Below are 25,994 nucleotides of genomic sequence, written 5' to 3' on the forward strand. Positions count from 1 at the left end.
TAGAAAAAAAAACAGTGGCAAAAACATATGTATAGATTTAAATTCCCTCTGTTGATTTATGACATTTGGAAAAGAATACCCTGAACTTGATTCCCAGCTGAAGCTTTAGCTGGGTTTCCTCTGTTTCCTCTGTCCCCCTCTTCCTCAATAGTGTGTGTGTGTGTGTGTGTGTGTGTGTGTGTGTGTGTGTGTGTGTGTGTGTGTGTGTGTGTGTGTGTGTGTGTGTGTGTGTGTGTGTGTGTGTGTGCTTGACTCTAGATCAGACAGGCAGATATTTAGGAAATCCTGTGATCACACAGCAGACCTTTGTGTTGATGGGCAGAAGACATCTGGAAAGAGATGCACATAGAACTCATATGTATATTGTAGTCGCATGTCATTCCATTCTTCTTTTCTCTGATTTCCTGTCACATCTCTACTATCGAAGCAAAGGAAAAGTATGAAACAAGTATCAGAAAACAGATTGTGGAAACCACTACTGTTTATTGAGGTTTGAATGTCAATGATTTATTATGGCCAATATTGATATTGAACTGTTACAGTTCATTGACCATATTTTGTGCATTCCATGTTAAAATCTTTTCAAAAGTTTGCTTAGAGTCAGTGTGTTGTCTAGATTCTAAGAGGGCCAGCACAGTGGATGTATGGATGGAAATGTCTGCTTTCATCACTTTCATCATCACTTTCATCAAGACTGCATGGCAGCCTCTGCCGTCAGTCAGTGAATGTGTGTGCGTAGGCTAAAAAAGAGTGACAGAAGTCCATTTACCATTTAACAACTATTGGATGGCTTGTGACTCCAAAAGCTCCATCATGAAGTTGACATATTTGGTTTTGAGTGAAACTCAGATATGGGATGGATTACCATGGAGTGGATGAATCCTGTTGATGTTGCTGATCTTCTGGTTTGTACTCACTCATAGATATCAGTCACCTAAATAGGCTTGACCAAGATCCATGCACTTTACTAACGTGGGCTAACACCCAACCTCCTTGCAAGGTTGGTGGAAACCTGGTCAGTATTTTTGTGTATTCCTGCTGACAAACCGACTAGCAAACCAGCTGGTGTGAAAAAATTGGCCTGGTGGAGAGACTGCAAACACAGTCAGTGTTTGGACTATAAGGCATGATACAGAATGATCAGATACAACACATGCACCAATGTTTGCAGGGGTGATTTGTATCAGAATCACAGCAGCAGAGCTACAGTTGTGCATAAGTTTACATACCCCCTGGCAGAATTTGTGATTTTTGGGCCATTTTTCAAAAAATATGATAATAGATATGATAATACAAAAGCTTCTCTCTCACTTAAGGATAGTGGTTGGGTGAAGCCATTTATTATCAGACAATTGTGTTTCCTCTTTTTAAATCATAATGACAACATACAGTTTCATCGTCACCAGTAGTCCTTGTGCTTCTGGTGACTCCAGTGACATTTCTTTTAGCAACCCTGTCAGGTCTAAACTTCCACTTGACAGACACTTGATAAGGTACTGTAGGAAACCATGCCTACTGTATGTAGCATCAACAGTGCATGTATAGCGTGTGGTGTTATAGAGCAGTGAAATGTTTGCGGGGTCCCAAAGAGCTCAGCATGGTTTTCATATATCAGTGCTCTACTTTAAGAGCCAACATGCATGGTCCACGTGAGAAAGTTACTTTGTTGTTAGTTTATTTCCTCACTGGACAGAACAGGGGTTGGAGGGAAGAAGGTGCAGAAGCGGTCCAAGTGGTGGTGTGACGAAGGAATACGAGAATGTCTTGTCAGTCATAACTCTGCCAAGCTAGAGGTAAACTGCAGTTTTTGCGGCCAGGCCTGTTTTTCTCATTTGGGGCTGCTCCATATGAAACCTGATTCCATGGTGTGATTGAGCTTTTCATTTTGTTTGTCTTTGCAGCGGACGTGCCATCCCTCATCAGTCGTTACTATTTATTTTGATAGGTGGGGGAGCAGAGTGGGACAATCCACTGAGAACTGCCCCAAAAGTTTACCACAGGAATTACAATGTGTCTCTGTGTGGGCATTAACTACGGCTGCTGGTGATACTGGATATTCTGGTGTAAGTTTAATCCATGGTCTAACACACCGTTACACTGAGTAAGACCCCCGCTCGAGAGATAACGTTTTCCGACTACTAGCTTATGTAGTTTTAGCAACCTCAGAAAAGACCGCATGACAACAATACACTGCAGTCTATGCCTCCAACAAGATACCGCCATCAAAAAGCCACTCATAGCCACAAATTATACTCAGAACAGCACCAAACTTCAGCAACAGTACTAATAGGGTTCCAGCACATAGTTCAAGGCATCAAACATCTGCTAGCTTAGCCGGATTTCTACTGAATAGAGAACACAGCTCACCACCCTCCTGCAGCAGCTTGGAAGCCCTGTGAGTTGATTACCAAATGCAGTTAGAAATGCTCAATTCTGTTCTTATCCCTGTCTGCTCTCAATAATAACTGTTATAAACTGGTATTCAAGACACATACTAACTTTGATTGCATTTCCATGGAGTAATAATCATACATTTTCATCCTTGAGCTGCGGAACTCTACTGCACTCGGTAATCGAATCGCACAGCTTCCCCACAACGAGCAAGCTGCTGCAGGAGAGTAGTGAGCTGTGTTCTCTTTTCAGTAGAAAATTCGGCAATTAATGCCCTAAATGAAAATGTAAATGCACCAGCTTCAGTCGTGTTGGTGGCACAGTGTCTTGTACCGGGGTGAATGGTGTCTCTGTCCCTTGTCTCTGCTCTGTGTTACTTCAGTGAGAGGGAAGGATCACAGCGTTACATACATGTTTACTTCAACATACAAGTTTTCAACACATCACATTGTCATGATGTCACGAGTTCTGTTGTAGTCTGCACCTACATCATGTCAGACAAACAGTTACACACTTTGGATTTGTATTTACCACAGCGGTGTTGCACTCAGGAGCTGTTGGGGGTGCCAAATCACATAAAATTACAATTTCTCCATATGTTGCTTTAATTATATTAGGCTACCCAATATTCTGAACTTGAACTGTCATACATACATATTTTCAAATGTTGGTCCAGACATGGGTGAGCTGGACATAAAATATTTAAGTGGAGTAGTGTAAGTATAATTTGGGATGTATTTTACAGCCACATTGACAGTTGTTGATTTGATGGTTGTGTATTCATGTAGCTGTATGGCAAACTTCTCGTTAGAATTAGTTATCAGCAGCTTTGATCTAAATGTACGTGAGACTGGATTTGCTTTTTCAGAAAACCTATTGTTGCCAGAAATGCAATTCCCAGTGCTGGCTTCACTCCAGATTTATTGGCAACCACATCAGGCTTCAGAAACCCAGAGCGCTGCTCTGTGGAAGGTTTTAGAAGGAAGGGTGGGTAGCTGGTGTTGGGGGGGAGGCTGCATGGTTTCTAGCCCGGGTGTTCAGAGAAACTGAAATCCAACCTTTGCTGTGGTCCTACCATCAGACTACATGAGAGGGGCTTAGCTTGAATCTCTAGCTCATCTTTCAGCTTGGTGGAGCCACAGAAACACTTCAAGGACGTGGGTGTACAGTGGCCAACTATTAATAAAATGCACAGGGAAGGTCTGGAGAGATGCTGTGGCCTCTCACTTTCTAAAGTCAGGACCAATTCTAGTCTGCATAACCACATTCCATTTACATCAAATGATTTCATAATAGTATTTAGAAATCGATTTTTTTGTATGTATTTCTGTTTTTTGTGTATTTTCTTTCACTTCCCTCTTTACAGTTTGGTTTAACACTCTCTAATCACCCTCAGTGATTAGAGTCAGACCCCTCTGGTCCCCTCTAAACTGTGATGTTTATGTTGGTGGTTCGACTTTTGTTATTAGCCTGGCAGACGAGAGCTATTAGAGCAAGAGCCTTCGTTTAACACTAAGAGTAGTATAAAACGTGAAGCTGGACAAGTGCCAAACTCCCTCTGCACACATGGTAAAAGCATCGACTCAACCTCCATTATTTCAGCAGTCTCTTTCCCTCTCTCGCTGTCTTAGCTTCTGTTTTAATAGCTTGCATAGTGTAGTGTGCCGGCTACCATTTCTTCTGCCTGGTAACTCGATTTAAGAATGAATCGCCTCTTAAAGCCTCACAGCACCTCATTCTTAATGCTGGCAGGAAACTGATTTATAAAGTCACATGGGGGATGTGTTCCAGCCCCACTGACCCTCAGGGACATCTGACGTCGGAGATATTAGTGACGTGACGAAGCTGAACCAGAAGTATGTGCCTCACTCAACACAGGAAGATGGCAGAACAAAGTACATATGGGAGTGATTTGGTTGGTTTAAGACTGCAGAGTGTCAGGGAATCAACTAATTGACATGTTGAATCAATCCTGTGATTACATTCCTCAAAATACTGTGATGTAAGTCTGCAGCTCTGCATTGAAAAACTGACATGAAATCCTGAAGCTTACAGTTACTCTTAAAGTCTTAATGACTTTTTCTATCTATCTATCTATCTATCTATCTATCTATCTATCTATCTATCTATCTATCTATCTATCTATCTATCTATCTATCTATCTATCTATCTATCTATCCAGCTATCTATCTAACCAGCAGAGCAGACAGACTGTCAGAAGATGTCAGCTGTGATGGAGGTTTGTTTATAATGGACAGTTTGGAAACGATGATCTCGTTAGCCACAGTTATCCATCTAAGTTGGACTAACTAAAGACATCATAAGTGCCGTGCTTCTTGACATTATTTATTGCCTTCACTTCTATTTATTTTCTTTAACAGAGCTATTTTGTTAAGACTTCACTCATAACTCATTACTCAGCTTCTAAATGAAATAATGCTATTTTGATAATGTCTCAGAGGACATACACACATTAAGCATCAAAAGACAGAGTAAGTATGCAACCTGCACAATGCACATACTGTTGTCTTAACCCTTACATAAAGCGTGGGTGGGTTTACCTCAGTGAATTTGTTGTTTTAACCTTTGCTGAGATTCCATTTGTCTGGGCTAAGTGATGGGCTGCAGGGTCAGGCAGAGGTGGGGTTTCCCTCTCATGACAGGCCCTTGTAAATGTGAGGCTGAGAGGAAGAGAGTGGCGCCTGCTCATATCAGATCTGCCACGTGCTCAGCCTATTATAGACTGCTTTCAATAGATGATTGAGAATGACGCTATTATGTGCATAAGATGGAGGGTGAGATTCCTGATAATCTGCTAATCTATGAGGACATGAGACACTTAGTTTAGAGGCAAGGAAATAAGACAAAACTGTTTGTAACCCTGGTATTTCACATTACACATCATTTGTGTGTGACATGAGTCAGTGGGGATATCATGACTGTGAGGATCAATCATTACTAAACACAGTTAAATCTATTGCTGGGAAAATCTGGGAAAAGTAGTGCATTGTGACACTGATACTCCAGGAAACTTTGCATTTGATAAAGACATTGTTTTTTGACTGAGATAAAAAGGATTGATACCACCTCCATGTGGTTGCATTAGTGATGGAGTAAGAACAGGGAAGCTGTTACTGTAGTTTAAATCAGCATCAAGACTGCAGGGAGAAACAGCTTGCCTGGCTCTGTCCATAGTTCAAAAGTACACGGGGACCTCTGAAGCTCACTGATTTAAACTGCACATAGCCAAACAACTGAGTCATCCTTTCCCAGTGATTCCCAAAACACCATGAGATGTATCACCGTCCCCACGACTGTAGCAGTGTACCGTAACAGGTGTCGCAGGCCATCATGGTATTTAGCTTAGATTAACTATGTTACACATATGAATGAACCAAGGTTACATTACTTTAGTTCTTTAATATGTGTGATGTAACTTTACTATGTTAGTAAACAGAACTATCTACTACTGACTGGTGGTTTCATACTGACAACCATACAACCAGCAGTCTGCAGTCTCTCTCTCTCTCTCTCTCTTTTTTTTTTACCCTGCACCACACTTAACACACAGACATGGAACTGTTTTTCTTCTGTTTCTCCAGCCCTCAGAAAAAAACTAGTGAGTGTAAACTGCACGCTTTTCCATACGGTTCCTTTACTAGATGTCTTCAGTGTGTTCATTCTTTCATTTGGCTTTCTGTTGTGGCAAAGAAATCATGGATGATCCATTTAGGGAGGGATGCATTGCAAATAATCTGAACATATCAATCAGAGCAAAGAGAAAATGAGGACACTTGACATCACTGACTGAATGAATCAAATCCCTTTCTCTTTAGTAGATCTTCCTTTGGCACAGTGTGTGAAGTCTTTCATCTCCCCTGTCAGACATCCACCTGCCCCACCCACAGCCTTAGGGGAACACTTCTAAAACCCACAGAATCCATTTGACTGAATATTGATGATTTTAAAACCCCAAAGCAGATGAATTGTAACTGCTGTCTTTTTATTTCCACGCACCATCTCTCTGACTTCCCATTGTTCTGCTGCTTCCTTAGCTGGTGACATCCGGCAAAGGAAGTGGGAGCTGGATGACATATTGGTTTTCATGACAGAGGCTGCTGGACATTTGAAGGTTATTTAACAGTGAAGGGGCCCCTCTTGGGTTACAGTGTGGGAGCTGGGCTCATCCCAGCCAAAGGCGTTTAGAAGGAATTTTTGTCCGGTGGCTCTGGTGATGAAATTCTTTACATCTTTCTTTTTCCACTTGGTGAATTTCCTGGACATTTCCTGAACATAATCACTGTATAATGACAGTCTGTCTCATTTAGAGAATCAGACAGACTAAATTGCCTCTAAATTCTAAAATGACTAATTTCCTATTTTTGCTGACTCGCCAACCTGAATTATCGGCATTAGTTTCTTCGCTGCTTGTCACTGAGGTTTTGCTGTGAATCAGTTCAGCTCTGTGTGTTTCCTAACCTCTGACCTCACCACACTGACAGTCAAACTTGTTTCGTTTGTTTCCACAGATCCGTTGTGTCCTAGTACCTGCCCTAAGATCTAACAACAATTCACTGTGTGCAAAAGCAAAAACCCTCAGTGTGTCTCAATGCAACCCCGCAATTCAAAGAGGAGGAGGGACCCTGACTGTGCATATCTGTTGCGTAGATGAATTAGCGAGTATGTCCTGGGGCACCGAAATTCAGCCTAATATCCTAATGATAGACTTTGAGCTTTGGTAACTTCCCAGGCTCCAGGTTAAGTGCTTGTTGCATGAGAACTAGGAACTAATTAGGGCTGTCAAAATTCCTCCAAAATGATGTTTGAACATTCGCTCTAAAAAAAACACACATAGGTTCGAACCATTCGAATATCTATATTTGTTGTTATGTCAGTAACAATATAAACTATATATAAATACAACAAGACATAACTACTTGTATAGGTATTTTCGGGATACGGTACCTCGGTTCCAATTACTGCCAAAACTGTCTGAAGCCATCAGCGATACTGATCGGCCTGATTGCATGAACAAAGCAAGCTTCTTCATGCAGCCTCTTGTCGTGCTGCAGACAAAGAGCTTGTGGCGTGCGGTGAAAAACATGAGTCGAGACATGGCTGTTTAGTTGGAGTTCCAGACACCATGGCATGCTCATTTGGGTGCACATTTTTGAGATGTGCCCTCATGTTGCTAGTGGTGGAATGGTAAACTAACTGTAACTAACCAACTGTAGCTTACACAGCTTGCATATAACTTTATCTCTACGCTCAGCATTTTTGCCGTCTACTGACCAAAATCCTAAGTATTTCCAAACAGGGCCTTTTAGGTTGCTTGGAGTCCAAACTACTCCCTCTGCTGCTGAGTTGGCTGGCCCTGAACTTTCTGCCATTACGTTTTTCTCTCCGCCATCTGCATCTGCCACGGTTTTTGTCGTGTCTCACTTTCAGCAGTGAGTGACGCTGTGCAAGTGTGATTCCTCTGACCTGTCCCTGACCCGTCATGCAGTGTGCCCACTCACAAAGCAGCCGCTAATGTGTTTTTTCCACAGTCGAATATTAATTTTCACAATCGCATCTCTGTTTTTCTTTTTTAAATATTCGAATATATATTCAAATTTAGAATATTCATTGACAATCCTAGAACTAAAGCAGTCAAATATAATTTAAAGGACCTGTGCATATGTAGTAAATATAGTAGCATGCCTAGTATCACTCGACAGGTTAGTCCACAGAGCTGCTCTTGCAGCAGCACATTGCTTTGAAAGCTTTCAAACTCTCAATTCATTTGAACTTGTTTTTAAACTGAAGTTTTTTCGCAGCAGGGTTTCAATATTTTTAGATTAACAACATTAGCTCAAGACAAGTCTGCTCAGCAACAAAGAGCAGACAGACAAAGTTAGAGATTAGCTTGTTAAGAAACAAACAAACAGGTTTCAAAAGACATGGGTGTTAAAAGTAGAGGCATGTATGCAAGTTTAGTACCACCAGGGTGATAATGACGAGAACAAAGGACAAGCCAGAAAGCCATGTCAGGTGCAATTCAGCATTGACTTGGATCAACAGTAGGGTTAGGTTAGGTACCTTTCACATGTGAACCAATGCCAGTTTTGAACCCATTCTGAATTTGAGGTTTAACCTCTTGAGCTTGCTGTAGCAGCCCAATGTTGAAGAAGAACTTTGGTCGATTTAAACATGCAGCTTCATTGCTCAAGCTACCCTTGACTTGCCAGTATCGAAGACGCCAACACATTTGGTCCAACCATTACAGGGCTGTTAGCATTGACAGCTAACAGCATAGGCTCAGAACTTTACACTGTGTTTTAAGCTTCTTAACATGCTCCACATCTCACCCCAAAAGTTATGCAACATTAGCAGACACCTTACAACACAGCACTGTAGCGTGTATGACTCAAAATGAATAAAAAAGTAGTTAAAACAGTGTGTTTGTGAAAGTGGCTACATACTGGTTTGTTGACATCCCTGTCCTCTTGTAGCTAGACCAAACTAGTCAATTCATCGAGCGTGCACTTACTCCCTCACTGGCGGAGATGGAAACATATTCCAGCATTTTCGTTTTTTTGTTCATAATGTACATGTCCATGTTACAGCCTGTCATGAGCCATGAGCCTTACAATTGCCTGTTAAGCCTATTGAGCACACGCTCGACGGATTGACTAGTTCGGTGTTTTCCAATGCAAAAAAAAGGTCCAAACTCAGACACACTTCTTTCAACCTTATTGCATTATTGCAATCACCATTGAACAAATGGCTTCTTCTTGCTGCGGGGTGAAAAGGGGCCCTTTTCCACCTCTGCCAGGTTGTCCTTCAATCCTATGTGGTGCAGAGTAAAATTACAGTAATGTACAGTAAACATGAGATTTTATGAGATGCTGGATTACTGTCCAATACTACATACAGTACCTGTTCTCCCTACGAAATGTTTGAATGATTGTATTCACAGTGGTTCTTCCAACATTTGGTTGCACCCTCCCACCAGCCTCAGCCATTGTGAGGCCGTGATTGACAACATGGTCCACAACTGTAACCCTAATTTCATTAGGAATCTGCCTATATATTTGGCCTCCTCCTCCCCTTCCTCCCTGCATCCTCCCCCCTCTTCCACGATGATGACCTTCAATTTCTGTGTCACAGAATTGTAGAAATGGTACACACTATGTCCTGCTCAGTTCATAAATGCTTTCCAAGTGAGGGTTCATGGGATTCATCCCTGAGTGACTGTGAACAAGTGGCTTGTCATTGGTTACAACTAATACGTCACACATACCTCCTCGTGAGTGAAAGCTGACGTTCACCTGAGAGCAATTGTTCAAATTCCCAGGAAAAAAAATTATAAAGAAAGGTATTCATTTTGCTCGACAGAATTTGATAACTAGCTCAACAATTTGTATGTAATGACTGAAGCAATGAAATGAAGACTATTAGTTTTATTGGGAACGACTATTCAGCATCCATAAGTATAGTTAATTTTGACTGACATGATATAAGCAAATGATAATGTTATAAAACAGCTGATAATTGTATGAAAGCAACTGATACATGTCCAAAAGCATTTGCAATTTGTTCAGAGGAAGGAGAAATTGCTACTATGATGTGCACAAATGACTAAATGTTGTGGAGGTTGAACTAATAGTTATGAGAATTTTCATTCTGATCTGAGAAAAGCACCACGGCAACTGAGAAAAATGTAAGTTGTGGAAAGAAAAGTGAGAGGGTAAACAAAGGTATGATTCAAGCCCAGTTCCATTCATTGGCATGAACTGCTTTAGGAAGCTTGACTTTTGTCCAGACTGAAGTGGAGCAGTAGAAGGTTTAATAGATGCCTTTTCCTTCTCCAAAGAGCAATTTCAGAGAATAATCATTTAGTCAGGTTAATGGTGGCTTTTTTGGCAGAGGTACAATGTCGAAATTGTGGCAGTCTGCTGTAAGGACTGCTGTGTAATTATTTAATCCCAGGTCTCCTGTTGTTTTGGGGCTCCAAGGCCTTGAGAAAATATTCCAGGACCCATACAATGAAAACAAGTTGACCCGCTCACTCCAATTGATGGATTGCCAAGAATGGCATGGAATTAAACATCTGGAGAGAGTTTAATGACATTAGAGTTTGTCTGTTTGTATGAGACAGTGTAGGTAATTTTGCCTCTAATTGACTTGATGCGTTAGATGCTTTGCAGAACTGCCAGTGGCAATAAATGGTACTTTTACAGTCTGCACATGGATATTCCATCAGTACACACAGCATACTGTTCCTAACCTTAAAGCATATTGGCTCTGCAATCTGGGCTCTGAAGGTGTCACATTCAAAAGAGGCTGTAGATGTGAAATTGTTCTCTGTTTGAGACCTTTTGGCTGACTGGATGTGCAGGTCCGGCAGCCAAAGCAAAATCACCCTGAGAGTTTACAAGAGGATTTTCAGCAGTATTAAGAAGCATCTTATCACATTATTATGCTCCCTTTACTTCACTATGGATGTTTTCTCATATTATCACATTATTATGCTCCCTTTACTTCACTATGGATGTTTTCTCATATTATGACGTCAGGTTAGCATGGAGCCAGAGAAATCACAAGGCTATGACTTCATGTTTTACAGGGTGACAAAGCTATAAGGACTCCATGGGAATGGCTGTTCCGTCTTGTATGTACTATGCAGAGGATGGGGATGAAGAATGGAAGCCTTTGTCTTAACTCTGTCTGCTAAGCTGTGTGCTACGTGGGACATTTCATCATTTTACTGGACAGGCTGGAAAATGAACAGTGATGAGCTGATTAGATGTTTTGTAGGGGGCTCTGAACCTAATACTGACTCTTCAGGGTTTTATTCATTTCCCTGTGGATTTATAAAGGACATTTTTTAAATAGTCAATTAAACCCCAATGCCTATCCACATTTTAAATGTTTCATCTGGAAACTGAAGGCCCTCGTGTGAGAGGGGAGATCCATACCACAAATGGTGAAAAGGCATGAAATGTGAAAAAGGATTTTTCCAGGACTCAATAAGAGGTGGAGGCGTTTTTTCCTCCCCTTAACAGAGTAGTGCAAAAGTTCACATAGTTGTATCCTTTGATAGAAACACACCCTTCAGTAAATCCCCTCAACTGTTTGGATGACTGCAGCTAAAAATCCTTTAAGTGTGAAAGTGAATTTACATAGTGTAGTGTTCTTTTCCTCTGGAAAGCTGCACATTTGAATAGTTTTGACCTCACAGCCAGGTGATTAATGTGTGGCTGTGGAGTAGATTGGACATGCTCTGCTGACAATGCAAACAGGCCTTTAACTTTCCTGTCACCATATCTTTAAATGAACCCTTTGACGTCAGAGTGGATTGAGTTTTTATATAACGAGGACTAAGATCTCAAACGCACCTCACACCACCTGCACAGCTCATCAGGCTACTTATTGGTCCAAGCTGTCTGATTTACAATGAGACATCTCATATATCCAAATGACTGCAGTGTTGCAGAGCAGCAACGTTTGTTACACTAGACACTAGAACAGTCACGTCCATGTCGACAGTCGGTGATGGATTTGCAACACTCAGGTCATATGGCCTTCATGTTTATCTTCCAGGACTAAAACTGGCCATGCCTGCTTTCTGATGTTGTATCTTTCAATCATCATATTTCGTCAGAATCACTGTTGTGCTCTTGAACAGAATCCTGACAGTCAAAACATTTGGACTGGCTGCTGCTGCTGCTGCTGCTGTGTGTTTACAGGGGCAACTGGAGAAGCCAGGAATCTGAGAGAGCAGGGCGGTGGGTTTTTGGGTTTGGATATTTTCAGAACTGAATTCCACAGCTTATTCCTGGTTGCATATGCTGGACAGAGATAGTTTCATGATGGCAGCCTACCAGTTTACTCTTGGTGACACGAAAGGTCAAGTTAGCTGAGAGGGGACACTAGGGGTTGATTAGAAAGTTTAGAATTATTACACATGCAGAGGTGAAAGCTATTATATGTTGCAGTATTCTAGTAGAACATGGGGGAACTAGTATATTAACTTATTTAAGTTTATTTGTATTGTAAATAATAATTGTCTCTGCTTTGAAAACATGCCAAAGCCGGTCTTAAATAACTGGCTGACTGTCATAGGAGAAGAAAACAGAGAAGACCGATAACTTTGCATATCGGCACGCAATATTAGATCTCCATTTCTACCACATCTAACCAGAACTCTTACATAAACAGACACACCAGCTGTTATCAATAGTTACACAGCATTAAGCTGAGCAGAGGAGAGGGCTCGGTATAAATTATATCAGTGCAGTCCAGCAGATTCCCTTTTAGTGTGTGTGTGTGTGTGTGTTTATGAGTGTAAAGTTTGTTTCATGTTGTGCCCACTGCTATTTTGAATGTAAAGCAGTTGCCTCAGTGCCCCCACATCAGGCGCCACTTGCTGTGCTATATTTAAAGCGCCTTCCCCAAGGCCTCCCAAAGTGCCTTTGGATCAAGGTGCTCTACAGTCTGTCCCTTGGGTGAGAGGCTCCAGCCAACAGGAAGTAATGGCAGGCCGAGAATGCAACAAGAATCTTGCTTTCATGTTGGCCTTCCTCACAAGTGCATGCACAGGTTTAAGCTTACCCTTTAGAATGGATTGCAACTGAAGCAATGAGAGGAACAGACATACCCTGCTGGTAACTGAGACTCGATCTCATAACAGAAACCTCAGATTAGGAGATTGTGCATGCTTTTATTTGGTAACAAGTAAGTGTTCTCTTTCAATTTAGGACTCAGACTCAAGCTGTAATTTGTGGCACAACGGGTGAATTTGGTCTCCAAAATATGTTAATGAAAGAGTTGTTAATAGAGAGTTTCAAAATAATGCATCAAACATGCATTTTACACAAATATGATGCATGCAATTTGTATTACATTCTTATTACTGCCCCATCCCATTTCATAAGGTCTCTTTGAAACGGTCACTAGCACACAAAGGGTGAAAGAGGTGACTAAAAAATGTATTGCACTATGTATATATTATTGAGTGCTGCGGCACTGGTTCAGGGGCCATCGCTGGCCATCAGTGATATCTATTCCTGTCTGATTTTAGTCTAATTGATCATATTACTGGTGAATACTGTTGCATAAATGTATGACCGAGGGTTGTATTGTAATGCTTAGATGCAGTTAAACCTGACCTTTGGCTTAGCCATTTGTTTGGCTGAGGTCTGTGAAATAAAAAAAAGAACACCTTCCCAGTCAGCAAAAAACTCAACTGCTTAAATAAGCACAAGAATCACACCTCCAAAAACAATTGGAAAAGGGAGAAAAATGTCCAGGTCATCTGTTACCCTGACTTCATCGTGGTGAACTCCTGGATGTTTCTGCTTGTCTTAGAACCATCCTTGGGGCTAAAGGACTGACCAAAGGTTCTGCACTCCCTCTTGAATGAAATCATTCATGTTGAGCCTGTCTTTTCCTCTCTTTGAAGAAGCTGATGTCAACTGTACGACCCAGCTTTTGACCCTTTGCTACCCTCGCAACAACACACCTACTTCATTCCTGTCCTTACTGAGCGGTAACCTATTTGAGTTATCCATAAAATCCCCTCTTACTCCCCTATCCCTTTATTTCATGCAAGTATAAAGAATACACTGAGCTGATTGCAGGCTTCCAGGCTAAGGATCAGACAAAATAAACCTGCTTCGGAATAAAACAGGATTTTATTTGACATTTTACAGAAGAGATTTGTCATTAGTGATTTTGCCCACCTTGCTGTGATTGACGTCACATGTTAAGTGACCCCTGTCTGGATTCAGCAGTAATTGATTTTGGCAGATGACTCTCCGCTCTCTCATTGTGCTTTTGAAAAGGTCAACAGGAAGAATATTGGTTCTTGTGAAAGGAAAGGTCTGTTTCATGGGGCTGCAGGTGCTTCGAGCAGGGCCATATGTGTTGGATGAGAGCTGCGGAGCCAGTTACAATCTGAACCACCAAAGAGGGTAGACCTTGTCAAACTGACAAACTAACAAGAAGATATGACTTCATTTTATGGTTGTTCAATGACTAAAGTTTAGTGCCACTGATTTAAACCTGTGAAAACACATTTAGGACTGATAAAATAGGCATTTATGTAGTTAATGTAGTGGATTCTCAGAAGAGTATCTCATTGTCACATCTACATATATACAGCAACTGACAATGATTTATTATATCCCATAATTTCCCATAGTAGTAGCAGACACAGTCAGAGTGATTTATCAGTTTAATCCTGCTACTTACTGGGAGTTGGACCCTCTGCCTGAATGACATAGGCCTTGCTGCTGGGGCCAAGGGCCTTGCATTAGTTTGGACTGGGCGTGGTGGAAATTGTTCAAGCAGCAATGCTGCTCCTCTGTTGGTTGCCAGCTCAGGCTGCAAATGATGATGTATCATCTGGCATCTCCCTCACTTTCTCTTTCCTTCCATCAGTCCCAGGATTGATTGGTAGGCAGACTATTTCCAATGCTACCAGGGTAGTGAAATGTTTTCAGGTTTCAGGGTTCACCATGGAATTCCAAGGAGAATGCACATGGAGCTTTTCAGATGCACATTGATCAAGAGCCTTGAAAATTTTACTGGGTTTATACTAAAATGATTCAACTTGGCATGTTGTTGAAAACACGGCCTGGCTGTGTCTGGGGAAGAATTCCTAGTGAGTAGATGTTAATAATGCCCTGGTGTTGTACTGTCATGCTTGATGTGAAAGAGTGTTCTTAAAGTTTACATCTCTTTTTTATTTTTCCAAGACAAAAGCAAAGAAAAACTGCAGAGAATACTTCAGTAATGGCCAACTGTTATGGAGGAATTGCTCCAGGTTAATGTGTCCACCTTATTGTATTTCACACGCTATGAATGAATCATACAGAACAGAACATTTGAGGTATTCATACTGCCTGTATTTGATACATGTTGTCATGAACTATACATCTAAGTATTTTCTCTCTCTATTTGTCTTACAGGACCTCCAGTAAGTAGACCAGACGCCTTGTGTGACCTGCATGGGGTAAAGTGAATGGTTATTTTTGCACTTTGATGTGAAGTAGATGAGCTGCAGAGCGTGCTCCAACATATCTGGCCATCTGTTACTATTATATGCTTCAAACTGTCGGCACAGGTTGATTCTTACAAATAATTTCAGTCTTCCAGTTCGTAGAATTCACTTTGTGAATGAACATTTTAAGTACCTGGCCTTTAATAGCATGCAAGAAGGGGCGGCTAGCTCTGTGACCTTCACAGCAGGATTGCTCTGGGTTTGAATCTGTGTGAATTTTACATGTTTTCTTGATGTCTGTGTGGGTTTCTTCCAAAAAGAGTGCCCTTATGTAGCCTGCCATTGTGAATGTAACTGTAAATGGTTGTCTGTCACTGACCTCTCCAAGGTATTCCCCACCTCTCACCTGCAGAGTGCTGGGATAGGCTTCAGCTCCATGAAACTCTGCAAACCATCTTTGGTTGAATGAATTCAAATGAAATCAGGTGTGGGCATAAATGGAAAACATCTTAATTCTTGTGCCTCAGTGGCACAAGGTTTAGGAGCTCGGCTCACAACATCTGGCCTCTATGAGTTTGACTCGTGTACAGCTGTGTCAGATCTGCCAAATATCCCTCCTTGGAAAGTTTGAGGGATAGTTCCTACAGGGGACGTTTTAAGGTACATGAGGTCAGACGGGGAGGCACATTTTCCACTGTCCCTCACTACACTTCTGTCCACAAGGTTATGAGCCTTTTAAGGTTCCCATCAAGTCAAAATAAAAGACCTAACACTGGCAACATAGGTATTTTGTGGGCATTTTAATGGTATTCTAAAGTTGCAATTTCTTTGAAATGTGGAGGAGTCACCTTGCATCAACTTTGGCACGTATACAGTGTTTTGACAAACAAACAGGTGGGTAGAGATGACTGTACAAAAACACAACTTCATAGCTTCATTCACTCATTTGGGTGAAACTGGATCATAGAAGGTATTTTCTGCTGTCTTGTGGCTGCTCTGCCTTGACTCTGGACAGATAGCTTTACTTGTTGCTACAGTAGCTACATACTAGTTCTCACTTTGAACACCTCTGAGGATGATGAAGTTAACTTACAGTTCTGAGGTGATTTATGGAGTGGTCTGATACCAGTAGTGTGTTGCTAAAACAAGTGCTATTTGTACTGCGGTTAAATGTAGCTACTGTTAGGCAGTAAGATCAATTAGCTCTGTGTATGTCATAGCTGTTCTATTTGCTTACTCAGCCCAGGGTTTACAGGAGCCAGACACCCAAAGAAATTACTTTGATACCAAATTCCATTCCGTCTAACTGGCCTCCATCTTTTGGGAGGGTGAGTTGATCCATCCCGGTCCGGCCATGTTCAGCTGCCAGTCTGACCAGATTCCATGGACCACCAGCTCCATAACAGGGGATGTAGCACAGATTTTATGCTATTTGCCATTGTTGACACCAACCAACCAAATTCTGCAACAGGTTCCTCCAGCTGCCTGTTTTTATAGGGGTCTTGTACCTGTGCCAATGCAAGCAGCACCCCACAAGCTGTTTCATGAAAATGCCAAACACCAACATCTTGATAAGATTAATGTTTTATTTGTACTAATGTTCACTCAAAATTAATTGGAATTACTATTTATTCTAGATTTTCTAAATCTTAACTTAACTGATTTTCACCTGGAATTATCTTACCATGAGCAAAGATTAGAAAATGCTTCCAGAAAAATTAAGCAAAGAAAAGGGAGAACATACACGCATTTAACAGAGGCATGAAGATTTACCTTTACAGAAGAAGCACTGTGTGAATTAGCTTCTAGTGAATCCAGCGGTTGCAGCATTTCTATTGAAAATAAACCATTTTATGACCAAAATGCAGGAGTTATAAATCCTGCTCAGACCTGCCTATTACTCAGATAAAGAATATTACCAATTACAGTTGCCAACATCATATTGCTATTGGATGTTAGAATCCTGGTTTATGAATTAATCAACAGGTGGACGAACTCAGGCTTGAATCACCTCATCACCTTATTGTATGTTCACATGCCAGCAAAGCTAACACCTTAGCTACACATAGTGCAGAGGCTCAAATCAGCTTGTGATGAGCACAAGCACAGTACATGCTAATCTCCAGTATCTGCCCAGACACTGAATAAGCTTCACTTGTGACCGCACTCATGGGGGCTAGTGTGTGTCTGTCTCCTCCTTAAATCAGCTTGATTCCTTGGTGTGGATAAAAGGTATTGGCCGGCTGCAGTATTCTGCGACCAGCCCTAACAGTGGCTGTTCTCTGCATTGTAGTGTAGGAAACAGCAGAGCTGATGTGGGCAAAGGAAACAGGGCAAAATTGGTGTTTTTCTAGGGGAATTCCCTCTGCAGGGATGAGATGCTGGGGTTCCACAGCTCTCCTCTGGGTCCGGAATGTGTTTAGTAAATACGAGATAGTCTTGACCCACCCAGCAAGGTTAAAGACTGTGGCCTAGGCAGGTAAAATCCAAACATTTCTGTGCCCCTTTTATTAACGGCTATGCAGACGAAAGCTGATGCTTCTTGCAGCAAGTTACAATAAAACTGCGGTGGAATGGGCGTGCAGCTGTTTTTATCTTCACCATGTATACGGTCGTTGCGAGGAACTAATGATATGTTGAGGTGCGATCTGCGACAGTTGGAGATCAGAGTTTTTCATAGTCAGGGAACTGTAACAATCGTGGCCACCTACTGGGCATTGGTCAGTGTACTTTCCTTTGTTTACCAAGCTTTCTAAAGGCAAGGAGGCCGCATTAGGCTTTGGTCTACATGCAGGCTGCTCCATTGTTGGAATCATGTGGTTAGGTCCCAACACTCCCAGGATGATATGAAATACCTCCTTTTGCACATCCATTGAAACTGGCTTGTTGCTGTTCTGTAGAAAACACAAAATATATGGACTCTTCACAGGTCTCATCGCAGCCTCTGACTGTTATTAAGCTGAAGCAGAGAGCGTCAGGGTCATACATGAGCTGTCTGTCAAAAAACACAGATGCAAAACACAATGTGAAACAAATGAAACAAATCTTCAATCTAACACAAGTAGGTGGCCGTATTCACTGACCATCAGCAGGTGATGGTGATGTGTGAAGTTCAGTTTTAGGGTAACACCAAACTCAGCTACTGGGTAAAATAACACTAATAAGCAATCGGTAAATCAACCGTCTCTCCTATACATCCCAACTGACTTCTTACTGAGCAGAGGAGGGGACCCAGGGGACATTATATACCACCCCACCCCCTCTGTTTGCTATTCATTCAGCAGCACTTTGCCAAATGGAAGCCACATGTTTTATAAAGTTGCTGTGTAATTCAAGTGAAGGGTTCCTTCCTGATGAGGGTGACCTCTGCCCCCTGCAGACAGCCCCTGAAGACCCAGTAGCTGACAGGCAGGCATTTACACGCAGCATGTTCACACTGGCCATACTGACTGTCAGAAGAGGACAGACTATAAAATTAAAAGCCGTCCAAAAGAGAAAACAAGATTGTGGCTTTGCTTCTTAAATCAATAAAGTTTTACTTGTTCTCACCTGGCTCTTGTATTCAGTCTACACCAGTGAAGGAATGTAATTATGTGTACTACATTTACTGAAATACATTTTTGAAGTTTTATGGGGTCTCAGCCCATTGTTCTGGGCTGAGACCATCCATCCAAGTTGACATGTCAAGCAGTTTAGTAGTTTTTGTGCAATCCTGCTGACAAACTGACATAGGACACAGGTGAGGAATATACCTGCAGCTCGCAATAGAAACAAAATCAGAACTGTCAAAAACACAAGCAGCATAGCGGATTGTACTGTGGGAGTGTTATGAGAAGCTCTGATGATGTCTTGGTATGTCAGTACTCTGATGGCTGGTCTCTTGTCAGAGATGCATGTTGGTGCTTACTCAGCTTACACAAGGTGTGTGCAGTATATTCATTCATCAGAGCCAGTAAGCGAGGACTCACATCATTATTATATGTTCTTTCCACCCAGGATTACTGATGAAATGACTTGACACACAAACACACACTCTTCCTCTCTCTCTCTGGGAGGTGCAGCACTCCCACTGGCCTCCTCATGGAGAAATATTGATGCTAGTATTCAAGAGGAGGCAGTTATCATTCCTCTTGGCAAAGTCTCAATGTCTCAGCAGATTTTTGGAAAATGTCAAGAGTTCCTGTGAGTTCCTCACACGACTTCCAACCAATTAGCATTCCATCCTTTGTGTAAGTGCTGCTCACACAAGGAGCATTGATTTGTGTTTCCCTCTCAATGAACACAAAATACACTTGACTTTTGACAGTGTTCCTGTTCTGGTTCTCAGAACCTGAACATTACTGAAAGCCATTGTATTCTAGCTCCTTTTGTTTTGCTTTTGATGGAGGCCACCATCCTAACATGTCACATCCGCATTAGCAAGGTACTTGAGATGGGTGAGGTCAGGTAGGAGTTTTGAATAACAGAAACAGAAGGACTTTCAGCATGTGTTCTCTTTGCATGAGTCTTTGTGAGTAACTGAAGAAATGTTCTTAAATGTTCGGAAACATCTTGTCATGTTGTCATGTGATTCACTGACTGTTTACCATTTTTTAAAGAGGCATGCTCTCTCTGTGTCACTGAGCTGTGATGGCCAAAATAAAGAATATTCATACATTTTATTCTGTCCTAGTTCAGTGCAGTTTGCTTTCATTATGTGGACTTTACCTGTAAAATGTTCTCTTTCCGTTTTGTACCAATTCTCTCTCACCCCTTTTTCAGGGTCCTCCTGGACGAGCAGGCTTTCCGGTAACTGTCTTTTTAACTTGTGTCTTTGTGTGTTTATATATATAGTATTTGCATGTATAATTATCCCTGCAGTAATGATCTCTCCACCTGAGTTCTTGTTGTCTATATTTGGATTTTCTAATGTTTTCACTGATTGCTGACACAGTGGAATTAAATATATACAGCTGTAGTTATCAGATGAAAGCCATCACTGTCTGGTTGTTTCATTCAATATCTTGAAATAACTCTGGCTCCAACCAAATATCCTACTAATTTGCTTTGTTGAATTTGTTTTGGAGGAAACATACAAACTTGCTCTGTTGATTAAAGTGAGGCTGTGGAATAGTCTATCTGACCTAGTCTTACTTAGTAGCTCATTTGCTGACTTATAAACTGCAAACTTGAGATACATATTGCCTGGTAAAATGACTGAGTCATTGAGAATCTAGTAGAAACTGATGAAGAAGTTATGACACTACCAATGTCACACAGACTAACTAGATCTGGTACAAGCCCCTTGGACGAGCTCTGGCTTTGATACCACATCGTCATAATGGCCAAACCATGTAATCACAGCATCACATGATAGACACTTAAGCTCAAACTTAAGCTTACATTGTGAAAAAATGGCTGTTAAATAGTGAGGACACGACATGTTTGATTAATTTGGTCTGATAACATTTGGAATTTCTAGAAGAGGTGCACCATTAGATCATTTTTTTCCTCATTCAAGTTAGCAGAGGGCTAATTTAGTCGTTAACCACCTGGCCAGTGGAAGTTTCTGCTGCACATATCCATGGGCCGCACATGCAGAAGTGATGTGAAAGATCTGCATAATTTAATGCCCAGGAGGTGGGACCTCATGTGCCACTGAAAATAATGCTTTGGAATTAATGGGGCCGTGCCTCCAATGCTCTGTCCAGATTTCCCTTATTAGAGCCGTGGTCTGGTATGACAAGTAGCTAATGGTGGCAAATGTTATCATATTGAAGCACACTGTTGTTTCCCTGCTTGCAGTTCCATCCCACTCACCTTCAGTCAGATGACCTGATGATGTCAGTGTGTGGGAGTATTGACCAATGGTAGCCAACTTATTTTCAGAACTTCAAAAAAACATGTTCCCTTTTAAGTAGCCTGACATAAGTGTATGTAAATGCACTGCGAGTTTGAGTCTCAGTCATTTTATAAATAGCCTAAAATAATGAGTGTTTTTTTTTTGTACATTAGATGTTTCTGGGTGTTAAAGCTACAGTGGGTTAAGTAGTTTTGTAGCATACCTTAGCTCTTTAAATAAAATGTATGTATATTATGAATAGCTGCAGGGACGATGTATATTTGTAGCTTCTCCCTGGTTCTCTCGGTGGGATTATTTAATTGGATTTTGCATTTTGCAAACTAATGTTAGGCTGTAAATGGACTACACTGTGAACACATAACTTAAACGTCACCACCACTAAGCATCTAAACTATACTATATAGACTTTTCTACAAACTGATCAGTGTATAAGTTGTAAAGTCAGAGTTAGAATAGTATGTAACTAAAATGGGCCTGTGAAGACAGACTAGTCAGTAGATGAGTGTCCATGTTCATCCCGATGTTTGCTGTGTCGTCTCATTTACACACTTGTTAGCTAACCATTTTTAACACACGGAGGAGCTTTATAATTAAACTGTGGGACATTTAATAATGGATTTTGTGTTGTGAACAAATTGAACAAAGCACACCTTATTTCAGACATTTAACTGAAAACACATTGACTTTGAGACGAGGGAAACGGTAGTGCAAAAATGCTGACTGATTTCTGGCTTTTAGGACTCATTACTACAGCTCTCAACTCTCTCAACATGAATCAAAGAGAGATAATTGAATAACACAATGTGTAATATAGCATGTAATGTTGCTTAGGGCTGTGTCCATAGTTGATTATCTGTAAATGAAACTCAACAATCCACTATCTTTCTCCCAAATAGCTTCAACAGGCAGTGTTTATAACATTTAAAGTTAAAGTGAGTAAAAGCTTCCTTGTCATGTAAATACAAATGTTATCTTGGCAGGATTATGTTTCCTACAGAACACATTTGCCGATGCAAACTTCTTTTTTGATAATGTATTTTTTAATTGACTTGAATGATCTGCACTTTAACATCCAGCAAACCTTTGTGATTCATTCAACACTGTAAGATGTCAGTACAGCAGTGGAGTGCTTATGGCTTTACAACCTCAGCACAGTCTATTCATAACACCTTGAGCTGGCTGGATTATGCCATGGCCTCTTAGTTGTTTCATTAAAATCCACTGCCTATTTCTGCTACACCCTGAACATAATGCTTCTAAAACCTCCTAGTCTGCTTCTGTTTGGCCATCTCTGTGCATCCTTTCTCTTCCATCTGCCACTTTCATCCTCTTTCTGCTGAAGCAGTGCTCTCAACATGTCAAACCCACATGGTTCCTATCATGACAACAGGTGGCAAACTAGTATCTGACCTTTGTCCTTGGTTGCCAGTTAAAACCAGAAAACCATTTATATTTTCTGACAAGCTCACTTTTGCAACAGGTCCATAAACAGTCTCCAGCAGAGACTGGCCACATGTTTGGTCCCTTTGCAGGAGTTTCGCTGACATTTTGTGTCAAAGCGAGGAAGAGATTTCATCCAGGATTTGTGATTGATTACACACGTCAAGCAGTGGGAAATTAAATCAGCAGCGGTCTTTGAATGAATGAGGGTGGGAGGATGTGGTTTTTGGAAAGAGGACCTTTAAGAACTGACAATCAGGGAGCCGTGTTTTCTGCAGAATGTGGTTATTTCGGAATGCGACATTATACCGTAGGTCTTTATAACCAGACGGTTTGGATTCCACTGATATGATGGATGGATCATAACACATTCTTCCCCTCTCTCCTCACACACAGACACACACACACACACACACACACACACACACACACACACACACACACACACACACACACATTTCCCCACATGCTGGCAGACAAAACTCACAGATGATAGTGTTCCTAATTCCCACTAACTCTAGGGATAGCACCCTGCAATTTAAAAAATGAATAATTCCCTCATAAGCGATCAAATTAATGCCAGATATCTGCCTATCTGCTCCGATGTAAACAATAAATATAGTGCCATAGATGTCCAGTACTTATACCACTGTTGAAACACCATCTTCAACGCTGGTCTTTGGCCTGGATATCATAACTGCCATGATCAACTCTACCTCTGGACATGAAAGTCACACATATAGGAAATATAAAATGTTGTAGAAATGTCGGTATGCTAAAGTTACTAATATTGAATACACATTTGAAGATATCAGTGGTTTGCAGAAATATGAAATGTCAACATTTTATTCTGGGGACTGGACTGCTTATACTGGTGGTGTGTGTGTGTTTGGCCTTAGACAAGCTGAGGCTTATTAAGGCTGGAAATAACCCTCAGACAACTCAAGATCACAGACTTAAGACCTGCGTAAAGCCTTTTGACTGCAGTGTGTTTGTCCTGTTTGTTGTGTGTGTGTGTGTGTGTGTGTGTGTGTGTGTGTGTGTGTGTGTGTGTGTGTGTGTGTGTGTGTGTGTGTGTGTGTGTGTGTGTTTTTGCTGTTTGACACATTTTAAAGATGAGTTACTTGGGGGAAGCTTGGCCAATATGGGATAAAAAAACAGTGTCATTATTTGAATTGTGGGTCAGGTTAGGATACATTTTCAGGAAATGAATGTAAGTCTATGTAAAGTCTTTGTGTGGAAGTGAAATAAATCAACATAGGTCATCAGTCTTCATGACAATGGTCTATTGTGGCCAGTCATCTCAAACAGTACTCCGAAATCATGAGTTGGCACTATCATGCTAGCATTAGTCTCCCTGCAAGTAGCCAACAGACCACTACTCCACTGAGAATAAACCAAAGCGATACAAACACAGTAAGCGCAATTACACATTGCACCGTTAAAGATATGATGCTTATAGGCACAGGTTAAAAACAGGGCTTCAAGAAGCTAATGATGGTCACAGATGCTAAGTACACTGGCAACATCAATCACTCAGCTGTACGCAGAGTGGACGGTAAAGGTGGAGGAGCAGCTCAGAGATGATATGTGGTCTGGTTGCGCGTCCAAACCACATCAGGTCTTACAGAACTGGAGGCTAATGAAGCTGAACTGAACAACTACCTGCACGCTCAACAATGTGCAATATTCACATCATACAGTAGCATAATCATCCTCAACATTTGCCTTTTTATTTTATTTTCTTTAATCAATGTTCAGTTCAGTATACTACCTCTAAAATATTTGAGACATGTTTGAAACAAGCAAGTTGTTGTACTATTTTATAACTGTATTTATTCAGTGTTTAACATAAAGCCATTTGATTGGTTGGTTCTGTTGAATGTCTAGTATCTGACAATAAATACATGTATTTTACCATAATTAACCTTCTGGTTTGTTTTGGAGCCTGTAAATTCAACATAATTATTATTGTTAAATATATATTGATTGATGACAATTTAAAAAACATATCGTGATCACACTTTTGACAATATCGCCCAGCCCTACCATAAATCACCACTGTACTGTAATCCTTGTCATCAAACTGGCTACTGAGCACGGCTTTGGGGTTCAATCTGGTGTTAATTCTTGCCAGTGTTCCCTGCTGGGTAGCCACACCTGAAAGGCTCATTCACCCAGCAACCTAAAGCTCCTGTGCTAGTGGTGTGAACAGCAACCCTACCCTGGGATCAGGCTGCTATGTGGTTTTAACATGGTACACTCGAAAAAAATCAAAGACACCCTTATTAAAAAAAATACAGTTCAGCAAGCCTATGGCAACATCAATTTAGTCAGCATGTGGACATAACAAAAGCTTTGTTTGTGCACAAAATTGGGATCTCGATCTGTCCCCAGATCCTCTCAAAAGTCAACCCAGTCATCTCATTCATTCATTGTGTCCTCCGAGGTGAGGGCTCCTAAACACAGGTGGACATTATGACTTACAGAGCAGGGCTCTACCACCCTCTTTCCTTCCATGGCTTCCTGCTGCAGTGAGTCTTCAAACAGCTGTCATCACCACAGCATTGCCAGCCCAGATTCTCAGACACTGGTAGAGCTGCTAAGATCAGAGTGCATCAAAAGGCTTCAGGAATAGATAGCCTCATCAGAGTTATTTTGAAAGCAGTCCAGTGTATGGTCATCTGGGTAGTTCATAGTGTTAGGAAGCAGGGTTTTGAATTTTCAGAGAAGCATTTTGGTCAGGGCCACTAACCACTTCAAATTATGTATGGAATAGTTGATGTTCACATACATTGGGTTGTGCATCAAAGGTGTTTGTTCTTCCTATCACAAAATCATTGCATGTTTGTTTCTAGTCTTAGCATTAGGCATGTCATGGCATGGCTAACTGACTGAACCATCAACACAAACAATTCTCTCCTTTAAATGGATACCATGGCATTAGGGTTTATTCAACCTGTGTACTTGGTATTTCTCAACATTGGCATCCATAAGGCCCACTAATCTTTTCTAACAATGCTAACAAATCAATGTTATTGATGTGTAGCAACTTCTGTTCTTGAAATGTTTCATTCTTTCAAATTGGTTGAGATAGGATTCATGCAGTGTCTTGACCTACACTGACCTATAAGTCTGCATGATGAGGTATCCCTTTAAGAGTTCAGTTCAGTTTTCAGGCTAACCTTCTTGTTGATCCTGTTCCTTCTGAATTTGCATTGGTCAATAGGGTGACAAAGGAAGTATGGGAATTCCTGGGAGAATGGTGAGTGACTTGAGTTTGTCCATCAAGCACACTAAAGTACGTGTTACCATCATTATGACATAGCA

General features: G+C 41.2%; 1 protein-coding gene across 21 annotated transcripts in view; it reads left to right on the top strand.

Moving 5' to 3' along the window:
• The window catches only part of col13a1 (collagen, type XIII, alpha 1), a 127,558-nt gene that overhangs the window by 36,439 nt on the left and 65,125 nt on the right, over positions 1–25,994 (top strand). For 17 of the 21 annotated variants that reach the window (XM_037123572.1, XM_037123570.1, XM_037123583.1 and 14 more), the window contains exons 3-5: positions 15,351–15,358; positions 20,144–20,170; positions 25,894–25,929. In XM_037123572.1, coding sequence (XP_036979467.1) covers positions 15,351–15,358; positions 20,144–20,170; positions 25,894–25,929 — 71 coding nt within the window. The remainder of the gene's footprint in view (positions 1–15,350; positions 15,359–20,143; positions 20,171–25,893; positions 25,930–25,994) is intronic. The other 4 variants (XM_037123576.1, XM_037123578.1, XM_037123579.1 and 1 more) reach the window with 2 other exon arrangements.

Source organism: Acanthopagrus latus, chromosome 15 (genome assembly GCF_904848185.1).
Source record: "Acanthopagrus latus isolate v.2019 chromosome 15, fAcaLat1.1, whole genome shotgun sequence".
NCBI classification, from domain to species: Eukaryota; Metazoa; Chordata; class Actinopteri; order Spariformes; family Sparidae; genus Acanthopagrus; species Acanthopagrus latus.